General features: G+C 42.5%; 1 protein-coding gene across 1 annotated transcript in view; it reads right to left on the bottom strand.

The window, feature by feature from the left end:
* Nucleotides 1–7144: 7144 nt before the first annotated feature.
* Nucleotides 7145–22974, bottom strand: part of LOC112220097 — a 23194-nt gene continuing 7364 nt past the window's right edge. The window contains exons 3-19 of the mRNA XM_042302567.1: nt 19954–20187; nt 19682–19841; nt 18801–19306; nt 18450–18563; nt 18138–18230; nt 16921–16992; nt 13782–13868; nt 12603–12763; nt 12408–12487; nt 12121–12193; nt 11715–11790; nt 11313–11460; nt 11140–11218; nt 10948–11056; nt 10713–10821; nt 8583–8711; nt 7145–7880 (exon numbers count right to left, since the gene is read on the bottom strand). Of these exons, the coding sequence (XP_042158501.1) occupies nt 7768–7880; nt 8583–8711; nt 10713–10821; nt 10948–11056; nt 11140–11218; nt 11313–11460; nt 11715–11790; nt 12121–12193; nt 12408–12487; nt 12603–12763; nt 13782–13868; nt 16921–16992; nt 18138–18230; nt 18450–18563; nt 18801–19306; nt 19682–19841; nt 19954–20187 (2343 nt within the window). The 3' untranslated portion in view covers nt 7145–7767. The remainder of the gene's footprint in view (nt 7881–8582; nt 8712–10712; nt 10822–10947; nt 11057–11139; nt 11219–11312; nt 11461–11714; nt 11791–12120; nt 12194–12407; nt 12488–12602; nt 12764–13781; nt 13869–16920; nt 16993–18137; nt 18231–18449; nt 18564–18800; nt 19307–19681; nt 19842–19953; nt 20188–22974) is intronic.

Here is a 22974-nt window from a genome sequence, read left to right as displayed (position 1 = left end):
TTCTTGATCAATCAAAATGTACCTGTTTTCCGTATAGAATGACATGTATACAGATTATATTACAACTTTTTGTGTTTTGTCTTAGTGGTTGTTTCTTTACTAAATAGGTAAAAACTCAACAGTGTGTTAGTCTGAGAAACATTATTGAGCTGGTTTGTTTATTGTTGTTGAAAGATTGAAATGTACACACATTGAGAAGTAATATTGCAGCAACAGTTTTTAAAGTGGGTAATTGTATCAAACATATATGCCTGAGAGAGAGAGAGAATATATTCCACACTTAAATAATAGGTCATCATTCACGAACACACCGCCCTGTCTTCATAGTTTTGTCATAGCTTCTAATTATCGTTTCTAATCACAGATTGAATATAGATGGCCTTGGTTTCGAATCATCCTTTCTAATCAATAAGCGGGTCATGTTGACCCTAAGAGGGCAGAAGCTATTGTTTACAAACAGTGTGAATAAAAAACCTTGTTTCATTGTATAAATAGTCTTCATTTTTAAAAACATACATGTAAATACCTAGAATTAAAAAGACTGTGAAAAAACATTGCTTGTTCTATTTCAGATCCGGATGTTGACGCCATAGAATTGTCGGGGTCAAGAAGGTTGGCCGCATCACAGAATAACCGGTCGTCAACCTCTGAAATGTCATTAAAAACAGGGATATCCCTCCGCTTTGGGTGTTTCATTGGGAATGTTCGGTGAGCCGGAATCCCCCAGCTCTAGATGTATGTGGCCTTATGTGCCGTTTTTTGCCGGGGAGGAGTCTGATAGAAAATAATACATACAAAATAGGTTATTAAATATAAAAATATGTTAGATACATAAAATGTCAAATACATTTCATGTATAATACTATATATTAACAATACATAGTTAACATAACTCGGCATTTTGGCGCTGGCTGTTCTGACGAATCGCAGAAACCGAGGGGGCGTGACTTTTTACATCTAGTGTTTCCCTATTCTGCAGGGCCGGTCTCGTGGGAGTCTGAAAAAAACATTATTTGTCCATGTTTTAACATATTCACGCCTAAAAATGTATAAAAAATAAAACTATGTACCGGAATATGTAGCGTGTGGGTGGAGGTTCCCGGGGAAGTTGTCGGGACGTTTAAATTCTCTGTCGTTAGATAATATTAACATTTAGCTAAAGCTGTGCTAACATAGTGTTAAAGTATGCGCCACTAGACTCGCTCCGCGTACGTGTCCCTAACTAGAGAAAGTACTGAATGAGTTTACAGGGCCGTGGTGGGATTGTTTCGGGAGATATCATGTATGCAACACCCTGTATATTTGGTTTAGAGAACAAAGGCGGTGAATTCAAACAACGAGGGGATGCCGAGACATTCTGTCTACAACCGGGGTGTGGGGCACTGGGCGCTGATTAGAGATATCAATGTTTAACCCCGGGGTGGGGGGCACTGGGCGCTGATTAGAGATATCAATGTTTAACCCCGGGGTGGGGGCACTGGGCGCTGATTAGAGATATCAATGTTTAACCCCGGGGTGGGGGCACTGGGCGCTGATTAGAGATATCAATGTTTAACCCCGGGGTGGGGGGCACTGGGCGCTGATTAGAGATATCAATGTTTAACCCCGGGGTGGGGGCACTGGGCGCTGATTAGAGATATCAATGTTTAACCCCGGGGTGGGGGGCACTGGGCGCTGATTAGAGATATCAATGTTTAACCCCGGGGTGGGGGCACTGGGCGCTGATTAGAGATATCAATGTTTAACCCCGGGGTGGGGGCACTGGGCGCTGATTAGAGATATCAATGTTTAACCCCGGGGTGGGGGGCACTGGGCGCTGATTAGAGATATCAATGTTTAACCCAGGGGTGGGGGCACTGGGCGCTGATTAGAGATATCAATGTTTAACCCCGGGGTGGGGGCACTGGGCGCTGATTAGAGATATCAATGTTTAACCCCGGGGTGGGGGCACTGGGCGCTGATTAGAGATATCAATGTTTAACCCCGGGCGGTCGGCAGATATCTCGACATGCCGTATGCATGATAGTGCAAACATTGGTTTCAAACGATCCCCCTCCAGATAGAATGGGGCTACATGCTTGGGCCCCTGTTGAACACCCCCTCCGCTTTGTTTTTGAAACGCGCACACACACAATCCTGCTGTCCCCGTCACACGCACACTCACGCACGCACCCTGATTTTCCGTGCCTTTTTTCTTCGTGACAGACCGGGGTGATGTATGGAAAGGACATTTTACCCAGCGTTAAAGGGTGAGATACATTTTTAAAACCAGGGATTTAATTCCAAAATATTTAGTACAAACTTTTTAAAGACATGTTAGAATTAATTACCAAATTGTACTACTATTTAAACATGCATCATGAGTGTTTTATGTAAAAACATTGGAGGCCTACAGTTGTACCGCACACTCACGCACGCACCCTGATTTTCCGTGTCTTTTTTCTTTGTGACAGACCGGGGTGATGGATGGAAAGGACATTTTCCTGTCATTAAAGGGTGAGATATTGTGTATTCTATAATCATTTAAGGTCCATAAATATTTGTACAGAGTTCGGTAAATCCGCTCTTTGCTCCCCACTTACATGGGTAATAATCTCCAAGCTGCTCTAAACGTTGATGTTTTGGTGTCTCTAGGTTCATCTCTAGACTGGTGAATGAGGCCTGGTTCAACTTTCTTACAAAACCGTTTTTGTAAGCGTTTACCGTTTGTGAAACCATTCAGTCATGGATGTATGTAAAACATATTTAACCCGTATTGCAGGTTACAGAAGACTCCTGTTGTACTATGAATCACCACTCATCCCTGTTAGATCTTGATGTGTTGGCTCTCTATGTATGTACATGTTTATAATCCACATAGTGTGAATATTGTTTTCCATAAAGTTAATAACCCCCTAAACCGAAATATGAAATTACCGCTTCCCCTATCGTAAAAGCGTGAGATACATTTTTAAAACCAGTGATTTAATTCAAAAATATTTAGTACATACATTTTAACACACGTTATAATTCAAAATGTTGACTATTTCTTACAGATAAAGGGTCCGGTTAGCCCTGACCATTATACGTTTCCAATTCACCATCGCAAAGACACTTGCCCGCTCCATCAAAACTCTAAGTTTTTCCTCCATGTGTAGATCAACCATCCTGCATGTAAATCCTGGGTATGCCCACATCATTAATTAATAAGATGGGTAGAAAACTGTTTCGCCATAAGTGAAGGCCTTTCATAAAGAGGCTGTCATGATTGCCTGTGCCACATATTTAACACGTATTGCTTGTTACAGAATACTACTGCTGTACATTTAATATCCACTAGCAGATTTCGTAGCATTTGCACAAATTCTGTCATGTTACTGTGGTCTTTTTAAAAGTCAATAAATATATGTGTAAAGTGTACATGTTTGTTTCACTGTAGATTTGTTTAAGCCCACCTAGAAACACCTGATTTTATCCCACAGCATTAATTAATGAATTAATAAGCTGTGTAGAAGCTGTTTAGCCATAAATGAAGGCCTTTCATAAAGAGGCTGTCATGATAAACCTGAATCTGAAATTACCTTTAGGATCTTTTCTTTGGGGTTCTAATCTCCCCAGGTGTACATGCACTGAAAATCCTTAGGCTGGAGCCATCTGGAAGCTCTGTGCCTGTACATATAAAGAGAACTAAATAGGAAACTAGGCTGAGAAACATTATTTAGATGGCTGTTTTATTGTTGTTGAAAGCTTGAAATGGACACAATGCCAAGGGACCTTGTTTCTAACACACACACACACACACACACACACACACACACACACACACACACACACACACACACACACACACACACATACCCATACACATACATACACACACATTCCTTGTTTCTAACACACACGCACACACACACACACACACACACACACACACACACACACACACACACACACACACATTCCTGCTTCATAGATAGCAACCATAAGGACAATAAAACTGGGGGTGTGGGGCCATACTCTTTCAAAAGTTCAAACACAGAACCCCCCCAGTTCAACCAGGTCCCGAGACATCAATCAGCATGACAACTTCAAAGGATGCAATATAGATCTAAAATAACACACCCTCTAACAAGTGACCACAGGAACAGGATGTCCTGGCCGGAGGCCCATATTTGGACATGTATACGTCATCATGGACACAGGGTCATAAATAAAGATTTTGACCCGTGCCGTCTACTTTATTCTCTCTCACAGAGCAGGGGGAGCAGCCTGGAGTCCTGTCTTCTTCAGTGTCTCCACCACCTCAGCCAACATGTTATTTTTCCTCAGAGTAGGCCTTGGAGTGAAGGTCTGATTGCACTGAGGACAACTGTAGATGCCCTGATCATCTTGATCCCAGAGAGCAGATCCTACATCTGTACTATTCAAGACAAGCTGACTAGTTCTGTGTAGATTTGAGGTTGTGAACTCACTGACAAGAAATTAAAAAGAACATGGTTCTCTTTCAGCGTTCCCAGGGGAATTGTCTTTGCAGACGGTTCGTAATAATTTATTCAGAAAGAATCAAGCCTGGGTCCCAGGTCGGATGGACATGGTAGACATATATACTACACGACCAAAAGTATGTGGACACCTGCATGTCAAACATCTCATTCCAAAATCATGGGCGTTAATATGGAGTTGGTCCCCCCTTTGCTGCAATAATGGTCTCCCCTCTTCTGGGAAGGCTTTCAACTAGATGTTGGAACATTGCTGAAGGGACTTGCTTCCATTCAGCCACAAAAGCATTAGTGAGGTTGGGCACTGATGTTGGATGATTAGGCCTGGCTCACAGTCGTTGTTCCAATTCAACCCAATGGTGTTTGATGGGGTTGAGGTCAGGGCTATGTGCAGGCCAGTCAAGTTCTTCCACACCGACCTCGACAAACCATTTCTGTATTGACCTCGCTTTGTGTACGGGGGCATTGTCATGCTGAAACAGGAAAGGGCCTTCCCCATATTGCTGCCACAAAGTTGGAAGCACAGAATCATCTAGAAGGGCCTAGCCCGAACCATGAAAAACAGCAAAGTAAGCCTGTAATGTAAGTTTTGATCTTGTAGCGGTGAAAACACCCTTTCAAATTTACTGTAGAAATGGAAGCCCCTGTCTCCCCTGTCTGGTATGAAAATTGGTACGAGGGCATCGTTGTTATCCACAACTGGGTTGTGGGTGATGAAGTAGCGCAGATATAAGCCGCGACGTGGGAAGTGGTGGCCAAACTCAATATTACTGAGATCACTGATTGAGTTGAGGGTTGGGGGGTCTTCCCAGACCAAGGCCAGTGGAAGCAGCAGAAAGAAGATGAATAGCAGGCCTTCTCTCCCCACGGTGAACCTGTTACAGAGAGATCGTATCACGGGCAGTGTTATCAAGATAAATTGATCAAATAAATGGTAGTTGAAAGTTAAGTAGAAAACACGTGGAAATTGGGATATTGTGTGTGAACTATCCTTTTAAGATATTCATCAACTATTACAGACGTAGTCTACTAATGTAGTTAACCTAAATTCAATCAGTAAGGCTGGTCTGAATGATTATCCTCACATTCGACTTTGATTCAGTAGTAGGCTACGACATAATTCACATCACATCCTTTATCATGGGCACAACAGGAATTTATATCTGTGATGTTTACAAATGTTCTCGTCAACAGCACAGCATTATGTCACTCCTCCTTTACTATCAATTAGCCACGTGCGGAATGTCAATCACCTTTACCCTATAATCAATGAGCACAGCAGAATGATTCATCTTGAAGAAATGTATTCTTAACACCTGGAAATTAATCAATCTGCCATCATTAACACAATGATAAAATCAAATGATTTATTATTTAAATATTGCATGGACAACAGAGAAAAACAAAATGGTATAATTTGAGGCCATGTGGCGAACAATAATGCAGGCACTGGAGATAGGGGTATGAACATGTGGGTGGGCCGTTGGGGTGTATTCAATGTTTGTGTGCGTCTGTATGTTGTGGTTCGTATGTGTATGTTTGTAATTGTTTGGGGTAAAAGTGAATAAATAAAATATAAATGTAATAGAATAATGGAACCTCACCACTCACCTGTACGATGATCAGCTTGCTCTCCTCTCAACAATGGGCGTACAGCTTGTGATGTATTTAAATGATTGCTTACCCCTGTTCTCTCTCGCTGTCTTGCAGCACGTGTTACCGTCGACCCACCACCTCCCCACCCACCGCCACCAGCTGAAGTCCCGTAATCAGAACCTCTCACTCTCAGCGGGATGGGGGGTTTCCATGCCAGCTGCCCACCAAAGGGCTACTTGCCAAGCCAGCATCTGGCTCTGGGGGTAACCCTTCACAGACGAGGCCATCTGCTAAACTACTTTAATACTTTCATATTCACGTGTTGTCTCTGTTGTTTATTCAGTTAAGCCTTTTACCTGACTGGACTGATTTAACATTGGTCTCTTACCTGGTCATGGTGAACAGTCTACCACTCTAGTGAGCTCAGTACAAGTAATGGGGTGGGGATCCCTATTCAATCCCAGCACGGGGCCTGTGTATATCATAAATAATACAAAACAAATACAAAAGGAGTTCAGAATTCCGTTCTCCTTAACAGGTTAAATAAACTCTACTTTATCTCCCTGCTTTTGCTCCTATCCTGCCATCTCCTTAAACAAAATCTACTCATGTCACTAAATGTTCCAATAGCTGAAAATTGGGTTGATCAACACCAACCTAGTTCAGTGGCAGATGATGTAAATGTGTATATGTACTGTACTATATACTGTTATATGCCTCTGAAAATGTGTATTGAAAACGGGGTTATAGTACAGAATAAGGGTTCTGCAACAGAACTAAACACAACAGCTATTCTAGCGTCTGTCTGTCTCAGCCAAAGCTAACAGTACAGTCATCATTTCCAGACACACTCTTTATGGGTCAGGGGTCATCATAATGCTGATTGGTTAAACAATCTGTCCTCGGTTACACCGTTAGAGTGACAATAGCAGAGGTGCATAAAGATGGTTGCCCACATGGACTTACAACAAGTCCTTGTTTTAAGTGTGTGTATGTGTCAGCCAAAATGTTGAAAACAGTCACAATGCTCAAAACAGCTATGGTGCTAAAAACAGCCACAAAATAAAAACTGGATTATAAAAGAGGAATTTATTACTGGATTATAAAGAGGAATTTATTAATAATTTAAAAATAATAATAAGTATTTTACAGTACACTTCTTGTGCATCACAGCAGGCTGCTGAGAGGAGAACTGCTCATAATAATGGCCGGGAAGGAGAAATTGGAATGGCATCAAACACATAGAAACCATATGTTTGATGTATTTGATACCAATCCACTGATTCCACTCTAGCCATGACCACGAACCCGTTCTCCAAAATGAAGGTGCCACCAACCTCCTGTTATGTGCATAGTTTCCAGTGTTTGGTTAAGTTGTTGGCTATCACCAAGGGACAAGCAGGAACCCTGATTTTGTTGACATCATTTCATTCGCTTCGTTTTATCATCACATTTAGTCGTTTTCTAAATAGTTCAGTATGCAGTAGTTACAAATGTATCAGTTTGATTTAGAAACAGTGTAACTATTGAAAAGACAAACACATTCATAATCAACCATTACTTGGAATTGTACCATGTTTCTATCCACAGATCATTCATAGAGCCACTCTATCTCTGGGGTGCATCTCAATAATGTGAAAAAAAGGAAAGGAGACAAGGAAAGGAAGCTCCTTTAGAGTATGTAGATGTGTCCTCACAGCTGACTCCTGTGTTTCAGGGTATTCCTGATCCAGTCAAACAGGTCCGCATGTGTGTGAGCCAACTGTATCACAGCACAGTAGTCAACCAGCAACTCATACAGCTCACCTGAGACAGGGGAGAGGAATCAATCAATCAATCAAACTTGATTTACACGGCAACTAGGAGGATATGAGGTTTGACGAAACACAGTGAGGGGAAGGAGGACTTTCAGATCAGGTTCCACCTCCTGCAGTCTAATATTTACTATAGTTACTCACCCACTGTAGTTCTGTGTGTACTAACTCACCCACTGTAGTTCTGTGTGTACTAACTCACCCACTGTAGTTCTGTGTGTACTAACTCACCCACTGAATTCTGTGTGTACTAACTCACCCACTGTAGTTCTGTGTGTACTAACTCACCCACTGTAGTTCTGTGTGTACTAACTCACCCACTGTAGTTCTGTGTGTACTAACTCACCCACTGTAGTTCTGTGTGCACTAACTCATCCACTGTAGTTCTGTGTGTACTAACTCACCCACTGTAGTTCTGTGTGTCCTAACTCACCCACTGTAGTTCTGTGTGTACTAACTCACCCACTGTAGTTCTGTGTGTACTAACTCACCCACTGTAGTTCTGTGTGTACTAACTCACCCACTGTAGTTCTGTGTGTACTAACTCACCCACTGTAGTTCTGTGTGTACTAACTCACCCACTGTAGTTCTGTGTGTACTAACTCGCCCACTGTAGTTCTGTGTGTACTAACTCACCCACTGTAGTTCTGTGTGTACTAACTCACCCACTGTAGTTCTGTGTGTACTAACTCACCCACTGTAGTTCTGTGTGTGACCAGTAGGTGGTGCATGTCCTGCAGCTCTCTCTCCAAGCTGAAGTTCTTGAATGTGAAGAAGGCCACGCCCCTCTTAGCCCTGGCTGCAGCCATCAGCTGGACCAGAGCTGGGAGGGGAAAAACAACCAATCAGATCACAGAGTCATTTTGTTTGAATTTTCAGAGTGTCTCTCTGTGGAATATCCTGTGGGTAGAGTTGAGTTATTGTTTGGGGGGTTAGGAGCCAGGGTCAACAGATAGGGGTACCTTTAACTTAAGGGTCAAGGGTTAGCAGTTAACAGTTAGGGGTACCTTTAAGAAAGAGGTTAACAGTTAGGGGTACCTTTAAGTAAGGGCTTAACAGTTAGGGGTACCTTTAAGTAAGGGGTTAACAGTTAGGGGTACCTTTAAGTAATGGGTTAACAGTTAGGGGTACCTTTAAGTAAGGGGTTAACAGTTAGGGGTACCTTTAAGTGAGGGGTTAACAGTTAGGGGTACCTTTAAGTAAGGGGTTGACAGTTAGGGGTACCTTTAAATAAGGGGTTAACAGTTAGGGGTACCTTTAACTTAAGGGTCAAGGGTTAGTGGTTAACAGTTAGGGGTACCTTTAACTTAAGGGTCAAGGGTTAGCGGTTAACAGTTAGGGGTACCTTTAAGTAAGGGGTTAACAGTTAGGGGTACCTTTAAGTAAGGGGTTAACATTTAGGGGTACCTTTGAGTAAGGGGTTAACAGTTAGGGGTACCTTTAAGTTTGGGATTAACAGTTAGGGGTACCTTTAATTAAGGGGTTAACAGTTAGGGGTACCTTTAAGTTTAGGGTCAAGGGTTAGCGGTTAACAGTTAGGGGTACCTTTAAGTAAGGGGTTAACAGTTAGGGGTACATTTAAGTAAGGAGTTAACAGTTAGGGGTACCTTTAAGTAAGGGGTTAACAGTTAGGGGTACCTTTAAGTAAGGGGTTAACAGTTAGGGGTACCTTTAAGTAAGGGGTTAACAGTTAGGGGTACCTTTAAGAAAGGGGTTAACAGTTAGGGGTACCTTTAAGAAAGGGGTTAACAGTTAGGGGTACCTTTAATTAAGGGGTTAACAGTTAGGGGTACCTTTAAGTTTAGGGTCAAGGGTTAGCGGTTAACAGTTAGGGGTACCTTTAAGTAAGGGGTTAACAGTTAGGGGTACCTTTAAGTAAGGGGTTAACAGTTAGGGGTACCTTTAAGTAAGGGGTTAACAGTTAGGGGTACCTTTAAGTAATGGGTTAACAGTTAGGGGTACCTTTAAGTAAGGGGTTAACAGTTAGGGGTACCTTTAAGTGAGGGGTTAACAGTTAGGGGTACCTTTAAGTAAGGGGTTGACAGTTAGGGGTACCTTTAAATAAGGGGTTAACAGTTAGGGGTACCTTTAACTTAAGGGTCAAGGGTTAGTGGTTAACAGTTAGGGGTACCTTTAACTTAAGGGTCAAGGGTTAGCGGTTAACAGTTAGGGGTACCTTTAAGTAAGGGGTTAACAGTTAGGGGTACCTTTAAGTAAGGGGTTAACATTTAGGGGTACCTTTGAGTAAGGGGTTAACAGTTAGGGGTACCTTTAAGTTTGGGATTAACAGTTAGGGGTACCTTTAATTAAGGGGTTAACAGTTAGGGGTACCTTTAAGTTTAGGGTCAAGGGTTAGCGGTTAACAGTTAGGGGTACCTTTAAGTAAGGGGTTAACAGTTAGGGGTACATTTAAGTAAGGAGTTAACAGTTAGGGGTACCTTTAAGTAAGGGGTTAACAGTTAGGGGTACCTTTAAGTAAGGGGTTAACAGTTAGGGGTACCTTTAAGTAAGGGGTTAACAGTTAGGGGTACCTTTAAGAAAGGGGTTAACAGTTAGGGGTACCTTTAAGAAAGGGGTTAACAGTTAGGGGTACCTTTAATTAAGGGGTTAACAGTTAGGGGTACCTTTAAGTTTAGGGTCAAGGGTTAGCGGTTAACAGTTAGGGGTACCTTTAAGTAAGGGGTTAACAGTTAGGGGTACCTTTAAGTAAGGGGTTAACAGTTAGGGGTACCTTTAAGTAAGGGGTTAACAGTTAGGGGTACCTTTAAGAAAGGGGTTAACAGTTAGGGGTACCTTTAAGAAAGGGGTTAACAGTTAGGGGTACCTTTAAGTTTGGGGTCTCCATTGAAGGCTCCGCAGCCCCAGTTTCCCGTGGCGATGTCAGGAAGGAAGTCTGGGTAAGTGTTGTCATCTGCCTTAAAGCCACAGTATGCCTGAGGGAGGATATTACAGGACACCACCGACATCAGATTTATCTCCAGCCCTGCTCTAGCTAGCACACCTGATTCTACTAATCAGCTGTAATCTGGCCCCTACAGGAGAGGAGGGTTGGCTCTCACCTTGTTGAGTTCCCTGGTGACCTGTTTCATGTTGTACTGTTCTCTCTGGTGTCTGAAGTGGAGAGCATCCATGGCCACAATCTGTCTGTGTAGCCTCTGCCACTCATCCCTGCAAACACAGGCAGAGCAATCATGGACTTTAGTGTGTGAGTGTGTGTGTGAGTGAGTGGGTGAGTGTGTGAGTGTGTTCACCTCTCAATGTCGTCTCTGTGAGGCCCTTCCCACTTAAAAGTGTCACTGTAGCCACTGTACTGACTGAACTGTTGAGAACCTACAGAGAGAGAGAGAGAGACAGAGAAAATGTAACGGAGAGAAAGGGGGAGGAGGAGAAATTATATAACCTGTGATCACACACACACACACACCTGTGATGAAGAGACACTCATTGTCTCCTAGTTTCTCAGTGAAGAGTCGAGATACGATGAGTTCAGGGTTCATCAGGAACAGAATCTCCTCTTGAACCAGACCTGAGCCCAACACTCCACCTCCTATCATGTTACAGGCAAAGTCTGCCTGCAACACACAAACACACACAAATTCACAAACACACACACATACAGCATTACACACACACACACACACACACACTTAGCATTACACACTCACAAATTTACAAACACACACACATACAGCATTACACACACACACACACTTAGCATTACACACTCACAAATTCACAAACACACACACACACACAAACACACACACACACACACACACACACACTTATACAGTGTTACACACACAAGCCATTAGATGTCACCAACCTGTAACATCCCTGCTCCCTGTTCCTCTATGCAGCCTGCTGAGGTGACGTGGAGTTTAGGAACAGTTTCCTTACAACTGACACACAGAGAAAGACAAGAGGGGACATATTACGTTTGTCTGTGTGTTTGTGTGTGTGTGTGTGTAATGCTATGTGTCTGTGTGTGTAATGCTGTGTGTGTGTGTGTAATGCTGTGTCTGTGTGTGTCTGTGTGTGTGTGTAATGCTGTGTGTGTCTGTGTGTGTGTGTGTGTCTGTGCGTGTGTGTGTGTGTAATGCTGTGTGTGTGTGTCTGTGTGTGTGTGTGTGTGTAATGCTGTGTGTCTGTGTGTGTGTGTGTAATGCTGTGTGTGTGTGTGTGTGCGCGCGTGTGTCTGTGTCTGTGTGTGCGTGTGTGTGTGTGTGTACCTCCCCCAGTTGGGCATGTCTCTGTCTCTGATGTAGCGCCTCTCAAAGGTCACCAGTCCACAGGGCCCTGTCGCTGTCATGGCAACAACAAGGGTCAAAGTTCATACAGGTAAACCTGGTTCCCACAGCAAATATTATCAGAGGGTTTTCCTCATCGACACTCATCAGACGGCCTTAAATAGGTTCCTGTAACCTACATAATACACTCATTCTGTACACTACAGTACACTACAGCACTTGTATTCCAGTAATTATAGTGACTATAGTAGTGTGTGGTAGTAACGTACCTGGGTCTGTGACAGTGTGGAAGTAATGAAGGAGGGCTCTCAGCTTCTCTCTCTTCCTCTCAGACCACTTTTCAAACAGACTGACAACACAGAGAGATAGAATAGTCACATGTTATCATCTGTTGAAGTTGGAATACTTCGTGTTTGTCTCTATGTGTGTGGGTCCTCAGTGGAGTTTGTTGTGTGTGTTCTGACCTGTTAAAGTTGATGGTGGGGTAGTTGTGGTACTCTGCTCTGGGTTTGGGAGAGTTGCGGTGGGGGAAGGTGCAGTAGAAGGCGTTGGCCAGCAGACAAGCTATCTGTCTCTGGGACAACGTGATGGACTGAGTCTGGCCCTTCTGGAGTAGAGGGATAGCCTACACACACACACACACACAGACACACACACACACACACACACACACACACACACACACACACACTTAACAGACTAAGTAGAGAACACACATTCAGTACCTCTACAATCTGTACCCTACATAGTGCACTACCTCTGTACCCTAAATAGTACACTCTCTGTACCCAACATAGTACACTCTCTGTACCCTACATAGTATACTATCTCTGTACCCTAAAAAGTACACTCTCGGTACCCTACATAGCATACTATCTCTGTACCCTACATAGTACACTCTCGGTACCCTACATAGCATACTATCTCTGTACCCTACATAGTACACTCTCTGTACCCTACATAGTACACTATCTCTGTACCCTACATAGTGCACTCTCTGTACCCTACATAGTACACTCTCTGAACCCTACATAGTGCACTACCTCTGTACCCTAAATAGTGCAATACCTCTGTACCCTACATAGTACACTAACTCTGTACCCTACATAGTATACTATCTCTGTACCCTGCATAGTACACTCTCGGTACCCTACATAGCATACTATCTCTGTACTCTACATAGTACACTCTCTGTACCCTGCATAGTACACTCTCTGTACCCTACATAGTATACTATCTCTGTACCCTACATAGTACACTCTCGGTACCCTACATAGTACACTCTCTGTACCCTACATAGTACACTCTCTGTACTCTACATAGTGCACTACCTCCATACCCTACATAGTACACTATCTATGTACCCTACATAGTACACTCTCTGTACCCTGACATAGTACACTCTCTGTACCCTACATAGTGCACTACCTCCGTACCCTACATAGTACACTATCTCTGTACCCTACATAGTACACTATCTCTGTACCCTACATAGTACACTATCTCTGTACCCTACATAGTGCACTAACTCTGTCCCCTACATAGTACACTAACTCTGTACCCTACATAGTACACTAACTCTGTCCCCTACATAGAATTCTACCTCTGTACCATAGTACATCATTCAGTTCCTATGTTGTTACCTTCTTGATATTGTGAGGCAGGCTGGAGGCCAGCTCTGCTATCTTAGGAAAAACAGACGTGTAGTATTTCTCTTCTTTGGGTGATTTCTAGAGGAGAGAAGGAGAATATATAATTGTAAAGGGGTTGTTTTGGTCCTGGATGCTGATTTGTTGATTGCAGGGAGTTATTCACCCCAATCCCCAGGTCATACCTGTTCCTTTTGAAATATCAATGTACATCCACTGTCCCACAGCCCAGCCAGGCAATTTATAAACTTAATCTCCCATGGAAAAAAGTATCAAGACATTATTTTCCCATGCTACTATGCTAGCATTTTGTTTTCAACAGCTGTGGCTTGTCTTAACCTTGCTGCCTGCCTCTCCAACTTGTGCAACAAAGTAGCATCTTTTAGAGATCTCCACTGTGCCATAGAGAGAATGAACATGACATGATCAGCTTCTCTGATCCAGGCCAATTCATTTATCAGCATCATTATAATGGATATATCAAAATAAATGGCAATAGAAACAAACGTAAAACAAAAATGAAAATGGACATAGTTGGCTGTCATTTCAGCTGCTTGATGTGATTGTGTGTTAGCTTTAGCACTCTAGTCAATCAGATCCACTTTAGCCGACATCTGCATAATGGTTATTTTGACAGTGTCGGAGGTGGAACTGCGTTAGAGCTGTCTAATGCACAAGTGGTTCCTTGCATTATACCTAAAAAGGACATTGACAATGGCTGCATGGAGTCACATTAAGTGAAGAGCATTTCGTATTGTTCTGTATTTAAATCAGAGTCAACCATTTAGTATGATAAGTTATGTTACAAAAACGAAAGTAGGGTGGTTGGTCAGGGTGCATGGGTGTGCGTATAATGAGAACATCTAGCAACCCAAAGGTTGCGAGTTCAAATCTCATCACGGACAACTTTAGCACTTTAGCTAACCCTGCACCTAAACTTAACCCTAACCCCTAGCCTAGCTAACGTTAACGAGCTAGCTAACAACACCTAGCCACCTAGCTAGAATTCGTAACATATCATATGTCTTGAAAATTCATAACATATTGTACGTTTTGAAAATTCGTCAAATTTAATAAGAATTGTTATTTGTAACACAGTATATATGACACTGTAGTATTCATTGACTACAGCTCAGTGTTCAACACCATAGTACCCTCAAAGCTCATCACTAAGCTAAGGACCCTGGAACGAAACACCTCCCTCTGCAACTTGATCCTGGACTTCCTGACGAGCCGCCCCCAGGTGGCAAGAGTAGGCAATAACACATCTGCCCCTCTGATCCTCAACACTGGGGCCCCTCAGGGGTGCATGCTCAGTCCCCTCCTGTACTCCTTGTTCACCCATGACTGCGTGGCCAAGCACAACTCTAACACCATCATTAAGTTTGACGAAGACACAACGGTGGTAAGCCTGATCACGACAATGATGAGACAGTCTATAAGGAGTAGGTCAGAGACCTGGCCATGTGGTGCCAGGACAACAACCTCTCCCACAACGTGATCAAGACAAAAGAGATGATCGTGGACTACAGGAAAATGAGGGCCGAGCCACGCCCCCATTCTCATCGACGGGGCTGTGTTGGAGCAGGTTGAGAGCTTCAAGTTCCTTGGTGTCCACACCACCAACAAACTATCATGGTCCAAGCACACCAAGACAGTCGTGAAGAGGGTACAACAACACTTATTCCCCCTCAGGAGACTGAAAAGATTTGTCATGGGCCCTCAGATCCTCAAAAAGTTCTAGAGCTGCACCATTGAGAGCATCCTGACTGGTTGCATCACCACCTGGTATGGCAACTGCTCGTTCTCCGACTGCAAGGCGCTACAGAGGATAGTGCGTACGGCCCAGTACATCACTTGGGTAAAGCTTCCTGCTATCCAGGACCTCCATACCGGGCGGTGTCAGAGGAAGGCCCTAAAAATTGCCAAAGACTCCAGCCACCCAAGTCATAGACTGTCCTCTTTGCTACCGCATGGCAAGCGGTACTGGGCGCCAAGTCTCGGACCAAAAGGCTTCTTAGCAGCTTCCACCCCCAAGCCATAAGACTGCTTAACAGCTAATCAAATGTCTACCTGGACTATTTGCATAAATCGCCACCCTTTTTACGCTGCTGCTAATCGCTGTTTGCATAGTCACTTTACCCCTTCCTACATGTACATATTACCTCAATTACCTCGACTAACCTGTATTTGGCACATTGACTTGGGACCGGTACCCCCTGTATATAGCCTCGTTATTGTTATTTTATTGTTGCACTTTTATTTTTTTACTTTAGTTTATTTAGTCAATATTTTCTTACCCTTATTTTTCTTGAAACTGCATTGTATGTTAAGGGCTTGTAAAGTAAGCATTTTACAGTTTACAACTGATGTATTTGGCGCATGTGACAAATTAAATTTGATTTGATACAAAATGGGTGAAGGACATACACAAATTAATACATACCATATGAAACGTAACATATCATACTAAATGGAGTGTCTTGGATTTACCTACAGAATAATACGAAGTACACTGAGATCAGGTTGCAATCCCAAGCAGCCTTGTTTACAACTTGGAACACTGGAATATGTGAGATGTAATCTACACCTCAATTAGGATAATAGAAATCCAAAACATGTTGTTGAATGAGTTTTCAGTTTGAGCGTAATTGTTACTATACAGACTACACTTTCTCGTTCTGAATGCGAGTAAGATGGGTGTGACAATGACCACAAGAGCAGTTGCTCACCAATTTGATGGCTTCAACCCAGTTCCACCTCCGACACCGCCAAAACATCTGATTGAATCTAGGCCTTAGTTGGTTAGCTAGCAAAGGAGAAGTAGCTAGCCTTCATGGCAACCTTTTTGCTTAGAACATTTGGATTGGACGACCAGCTTGTTTGGTAAGCAACTTCAGAATCTCAGAACTAACTGGATTTTGCCCGCACCATAATGTCTGGTGGAAAAATGAAATAAAACAAATTAACTTATTAAAATAACTTTTTCAATGAAAACATGTCATTCGTCTTTGTTGGTAACCGTTTTACAAAAGCAATAAGGCCCTCGAACCCGGGAATGATTAGGAATTACACCCTCCTAAGGGCTGTTTTAACACCACTAGAGTTCATTCACAGTGAAGTGGTAACTGACCTGAACAAAGGTATGCAGGGCATCAAAGGACCATTGATCTTCATACTTTGGGTTGTATTTCTTTATGGCTTTCTAAGTGGAGAGAAACATGTAGATCATTGTTAAACAGTACTGGTCAAACATGCTAACCCCTACCTTAACTGTTACCCCAAACCCAGGTTAACCTGAGGGGGCATGTTAGGAAATGGTAGGATAATGGAGGCATGTTAGGATATGTTAGGATAATGGAGGCATGTTAGGAAATGTTAGGATGATGGAGGCGTGTTAGGAAATGTTAGGATAATGGAGGCGTGTTAGGAAATGTTAGGATAATGGAGGCGTGTTAGGAAATGTTAGGATAATGGATTCATGTTAGGAAATGTTAGGATGATGGATTAATGTTAGGAAATGTTAGGATGATGGAGGCGTGTTAGGGAATGTTAGGATGATGGATTCATGTTAGGAAATGTTAGGATGCTAGAGGCATGTTAGGAAATGTTAGGATAATGGAGGCATGTTACGAAATGTTAGGATGATGGATTCATGTTAGGAAATGTTAGGATGATGGATTCATGTTAGGAAATGTTAGGATGATGGATTCATGTTAGGAAATGTTAGGATAATGGAGGCATGTTAGGAAATGTTAGGATGATGGAGGCATGTTAGGAAATGTTAGGATAATGGAGGCATGTTAGGATAATGGATTCATGTTAGGAAATGTTAGGATGATGGAGGCGTGTTAGGGAATGTTAGGATGATGGATTCATGTTAGGAAATGTTAGGATACTAGAGGCATGTTAGGAAATGTTAGGATAATGGAGGCATGTTACGAAATGTTAGGATGATGGATTCATGTTAGGAAATGTTAGGATGATGGATTCATGTTAGGAAATGTTAGGATAATAGATTCATGTTAGGAAATGTTAGGATAATGGAGGCATGTTAAGAAATGTTAGGATGATGGAGGCATGTTAGGAAATGTTAGGATAATGGAGGCATGTTAGGATAATGGATTCATGTTAGGAAATGTTCAGATAATGGAGGTGTGTTAGGAAATGTTAGGATGATGGAGGCGTGTTAGGAAATGTTAGGATAATGGAGGCATGTTAGGAAATGTTAGGATAATGGAGGCATGTTAGGAAATGTTAGGATAATGGAGGCGTGTTAGGAAATGTTAGGATAATGGAGGCGTGTTAGGAAATGTTAGGATAATGGAGGCGTGTGTGTGTGTGTCGTACCTCTACGTCACCCACTGATGCAGTGGTCTTATTGGCCAGACTCTCCAGCTGTTTAGAGACCACCTTCCACCGACTTCGCTCAGAGCTGGTTACCTGGGAAAAGTCAATCAACCAACTGACCAATCAACCAACTAACCAATCAACCAACTAACCAATCAACCCACTAACTAATCAACTACCTTACCACTCAACTCAACCAACTAACAAATCAATCATTCAGCCACCAAACCAATCAATCAATTAACCAATCAACCAAACAATCAACAAATAATGTATAAATTAAACAGTAAATGAATGAATCAATGAACCCACCCATCCAGTCTTGATGAGGCTTTCTGGTGAGCAGGGCATCTTAACAAAGTCACTGTGCCATACATGATGTCCCAAATGAGGTTTCAATGTCCTTTCATGGTGGAACTCATTAACCTGAATAGGGAGGTAGACAGACATGAATGATCTATTAGAGACAGCAATGATTTCAATACACATTTTCTGGTGTAAAGATCCAGTTCACTCTCAGACGCTTTAAAAACGATCTTTTTCATTGAGCTAGACTCTCTTAACTATCTCACGCTACCTCCTCCTCCTCATTCTCTCCATAATCACAAACAAAGAAAGACACCACAGTTATTCAGACCAGACAGAGCGATGCCAGAGTCTTACATCTATGAGGACGTTGTGAGTTCTTCTGAAGGACAGCGGCTCCAGCTCCTTGTGACACTCAGGGACTTTCTTCAGCTGAGAGAGATAGCAGCACGACCTCTTCTCCTCCTCACCCCTCACTCCTTCTCTTGTTCCATCCCTCTTGTTTTCCCACCCTATATCCATCGCTTCTTCCCTCACCCCCTCCATCTCTTTTTCAGTTGTTCCATCCCTCTCTCCTACCCTTGCTCCATCCATTTCAACTTCCCTCCCGCCATCCCTCTTTTTCTCACTTTCCATTTCCTTATGTTTCTGTCTTTCTTCCTCTTTCTTCCTTTCTCCACCCCTTTCTCTCTCACTGTCTCCGTGCAGTGATTTGGCGACCGGAGTGTTGTCAACGTCGACCAAGTTTCCAACAGGGATCTCGCGGCGTTTGACCTCCTGACCCCTGTCCTTGTCCTCCATGGGGTCATCTTGCTGCAGAGCAGCTTTCGTCTGGGAGCTGTGGTTGTTATGACATACTATCCCTAGAGAGAGACAGAGAGACAGGAGGACACAGGATGACAATTTGATGCTGTATTTGATAGCTGTAGGACCTTCAATAAGAATAAGTTGATGTTATTATAATCAGTCAATCAAACTTGAATTGTCCCAGAGGGAAATTTGGTTTGTGAGCAGCAGTAACATGATAGAAATAGTTAATTCAATAGTTAAGAAAGGTAATAGATTTTCTATTTAAGTAAAGGGCTTCATTAACACAGACAGCCCAATTCCTATCTTTTGCACAATTATTGGCAAACGATCTGATTGATCTGATCTGATTGGTCAAAAGACAAATAATTGGGCAAAAGATCAGATTTCGGACACCTGTATAACTCGCAGAATTAGTATTTCCAACCCACCTGTAGTGGAGATCTTGGTCCATTCTCCTTTAAGGAGGTCTTCTACATTCACTCTCAGCTCAGACACAGACTTATTCACATCTCCAAAGTACTGAAGAGGACAGACAATGATGCTGGGCAAGTCTGAAGATACACTGGGACTGGAGAGAGATTGATAACTCTGGACAGAGAGAGAGAGAGAGAGAGAGAGAGAGAGAGAGAAAGAAAGAGATTTACATTACTGTAACTTCATATTCATATCATGTATAGGCCTAACAAGGCGGTTTAGTCACCTGAAGGAAATGGATGTGATCCTCTGTGTGTGAGAGTTTCTCCAGCTCAGCATCTCTCCTCCTCAACTCAACTAGCTCCTGTTTCAGTGGCTCCAGTAGACCTTCAGCACGACTCACTTCAGCCTTCTCCTGAGCTCTGATCAGCTCCTTCACCTCAGAGCGCCTTTCCTCCATGGAGTGGATCAGTTCAGTAAAGATCCTCTCACTGTCATCCACTGCTGCATTTGCAGAACGCTGTTAGGAGAGAGAGAGAGAGAGAGAGAGAGAGAGAGAGAGAGAGAGTTTTTATAAAACCTTATTTTTTTACTCAAGTGTTACATAAATTTTGTAATTCCTAAACAAAAATAAATACATAACATATACATTCAACTTATTTCATCAGCAAAAAATAATTTCCCCTCCTCTACAAAACAAAGCGCTCCTTCGTAGGCCCACTTCTCCTCAAATAATAGGAGATCTTTTACAGCTGAAAAGAACTCAAAATCTACTTTTATTCTTGCTTTCACTAATCCTTTAAAAACACATCTTACATCCTGCCCATATCCCGTTTCTATCTTATGTTTCCTACTCAGAAAAATTGACATCTTAGCTTGTCCCAAAATAAAATTTTACATTTTACATTTTCTTTTCTGTTGTTTACTATATTGAAACCCCAAAATAAAAACAGTGTTATTGAAAAACTCCCCTACAGCTTTAAACAAAGATTCCAGCATTTCCAATAGAGGTTTTATCCTCTCACACTCCACAAAACAGTGAAAAATGGTTTCTCTTATATTACAAAAAGGACATCCATCTCTAACATCTGAGTTAATAACAGATACAAAAGCATTAACTGCAATGATGCCATGTAAAACCCTCCATTGCATATCACCAGTACCCTTTTGTAACGGTGGCTTGTACAGTGCTCTCCATGCTGGCTTTACCTTGTCATCAATGCCCAATTTTACCCTCCATGGAGTGTCTTTTCTATTTTTCAATTTATCTTTATTCAACACCTTGACACACCCCCTATACAAGTCCTTCCCATTCACCTCATCCAAACCCACCTCCTCCAACCCTCTCAAATCCAGCAATAACGCCTTTCTTTCTGACTCTGGGATATTTGGTGTAATCCCTAGTCTTGGAAATGAGACGTCTTCATCTTTTACCTTCTTCTTGTGGCTACTAAGCATACCCCATTCTTCCGCTGACAGAGCCTTCCTGCAGCTCCCCAGCATTTGTCCGACAATCCTTTCCGACCTCATCCCCAAATGTTCTGCCACCCGTCTTCTATCCATTAAGGCGGGCCCATCCATGGCCATTAACTGTTTTAAGGTGATGATTTTCCCCTTCACCAGAATCTTGGAGAAATGTGGAACAGCTGCAGTTGTACAATCCAGTCTTGCCCCATACACCAGAGGTTCCTCCAGCAGCCAATGCACTGACTCCGCTGAAGTTCGTCTGGACACCTTCATTATGCTCCACATTCTGAGAAGGCCTCTGTAAAACGGAGGTACTCCCTCCCTAGAAATCTGGCTACTATCAACCAGAAATAAAGCCTTCTTTAAACCTAATCCTCCAACCCGCTGTAATACAAGACCTGCCACCCCTCTCCACACCACATTTTCCGGTCCATAAAGCAACCTTTGAATAAACTGAAACCGGAAAGCAGCAGCCCTACTAGCAAGATGTACAAGACCTTGTCCCCCCTCCTCTTTTGACAAATACAAAACATTTTGTGGAACCCAGTGATATTTATCCCAAAAGAAATCCACAATAATTGCCTGTATCTTAGCCAGAAGGCCAGATGGTGGTTCTAAAACTGACAACCGATGCCACAGTGCAGAGGCAATCACATTGTTAACTATAATAGTGCGCCCCCTATATGACATACGAGATAGTAACCAATGCCATCTCCTCATCCTCCCTTCCACCATTTCAACCACCCCACTCCAATTTTTTTCCATAGTCCCCTCATCTCCTAGGTACACTCCAAGATACTTAAAACCTCCCTTACACCATTCTAGCCCCCCTGGCAAAGCCATGATCCCTCCAGACCATTCTCCAATCTGTAAAACACAACTCTTTTCCCAATTTACCTTTGCAGAGGATATTCCCCTAAAACGATCAACCATTAGACTCAAGCTATCCATCTCCGTTTGATTTTTCACTAACACAACTACATCATCAGCATAGGCTGAGAGATGAATAGGAGGAATATCCTCTGAAAAGTACACCCCTGCAATGCGACTTCTAATGCTATTTAGTAGTGGCTCTATAGCAATGGCATATAACATTCCTGACAAAGAGCATCCCTGCCTAATACCTCTACACACTTTAAAAGGAGCACTCAAATCCCCAGCAATAAATAAATAATCTTCTTTGTTACATTTTTCAATGGTATTTGATAATGTCTCTAAAAAACATACCCTCTCAACTGTCACCACTGGGGCATATACATTTATCAGACACATAGTGATGTTTTCATACCTTGCTCTAACTTTTAATAACCTCCCCTCAACTACCTCTTCAACCTCATATGACAAAGGCAAAAACCCTTTTGAGAACAAGATAACCACACCCCCACTTTTTGAGTTTTATGACTACACACCACTGTCCCCCCCACTCCTGTTGCCACATAACTTCATTTTCCAAATTACTATGCGTTTCTTGTAGAAAATTTATGTCACTTCCCTTTCCCCTAATGAACTCATACACCATGGCTCTTTTTTTACCATATCTTGCCCCATTTACGTTTAAAGAAGAAATCTTAAAACTGCTCATGGATGAAAAAATAAAAAATACAGAGGAAGATACAGCCACCACATCTCTTTACAGAGTTAAAACTGCAACTGAACTCTTTCATTTTCTTTAGAATTTACATCACTTATCACTCTCGTGACCACTTTCTTGAGTCTAGCAATTTCAGGGCTTTTCAAACTTCCCCCTGTAATTTTTGACATCAGAAACTTTGCTGAATCAATAAACAATTCACGTTCAGGGAAAAAATCAGTTACATTGTAATCCTGCATATATTTCTTC

Source organism: Oncorhynchus tshawytscha, linkage group LG20 (assembly GCF_018296145.1).
Source record: "Oncorhynchus tshawytscha isolate Ot180627B linkage group LG20, Otsh_v2.0, whole genome shotgun sequence".
NCBI classification, from domain to species: Eukaryota; Metazoa; Chordata; class Actinopteri; order Salmoniformes; family Salmonidae; genus Oncorhynchus; species Oncorhynchus tshawytscha.
The sequence above is the reverse complement of the archived record's forward strand: the minus strand, read 5'-3'. Positions and strand labels throughout refer to the sequence as shown.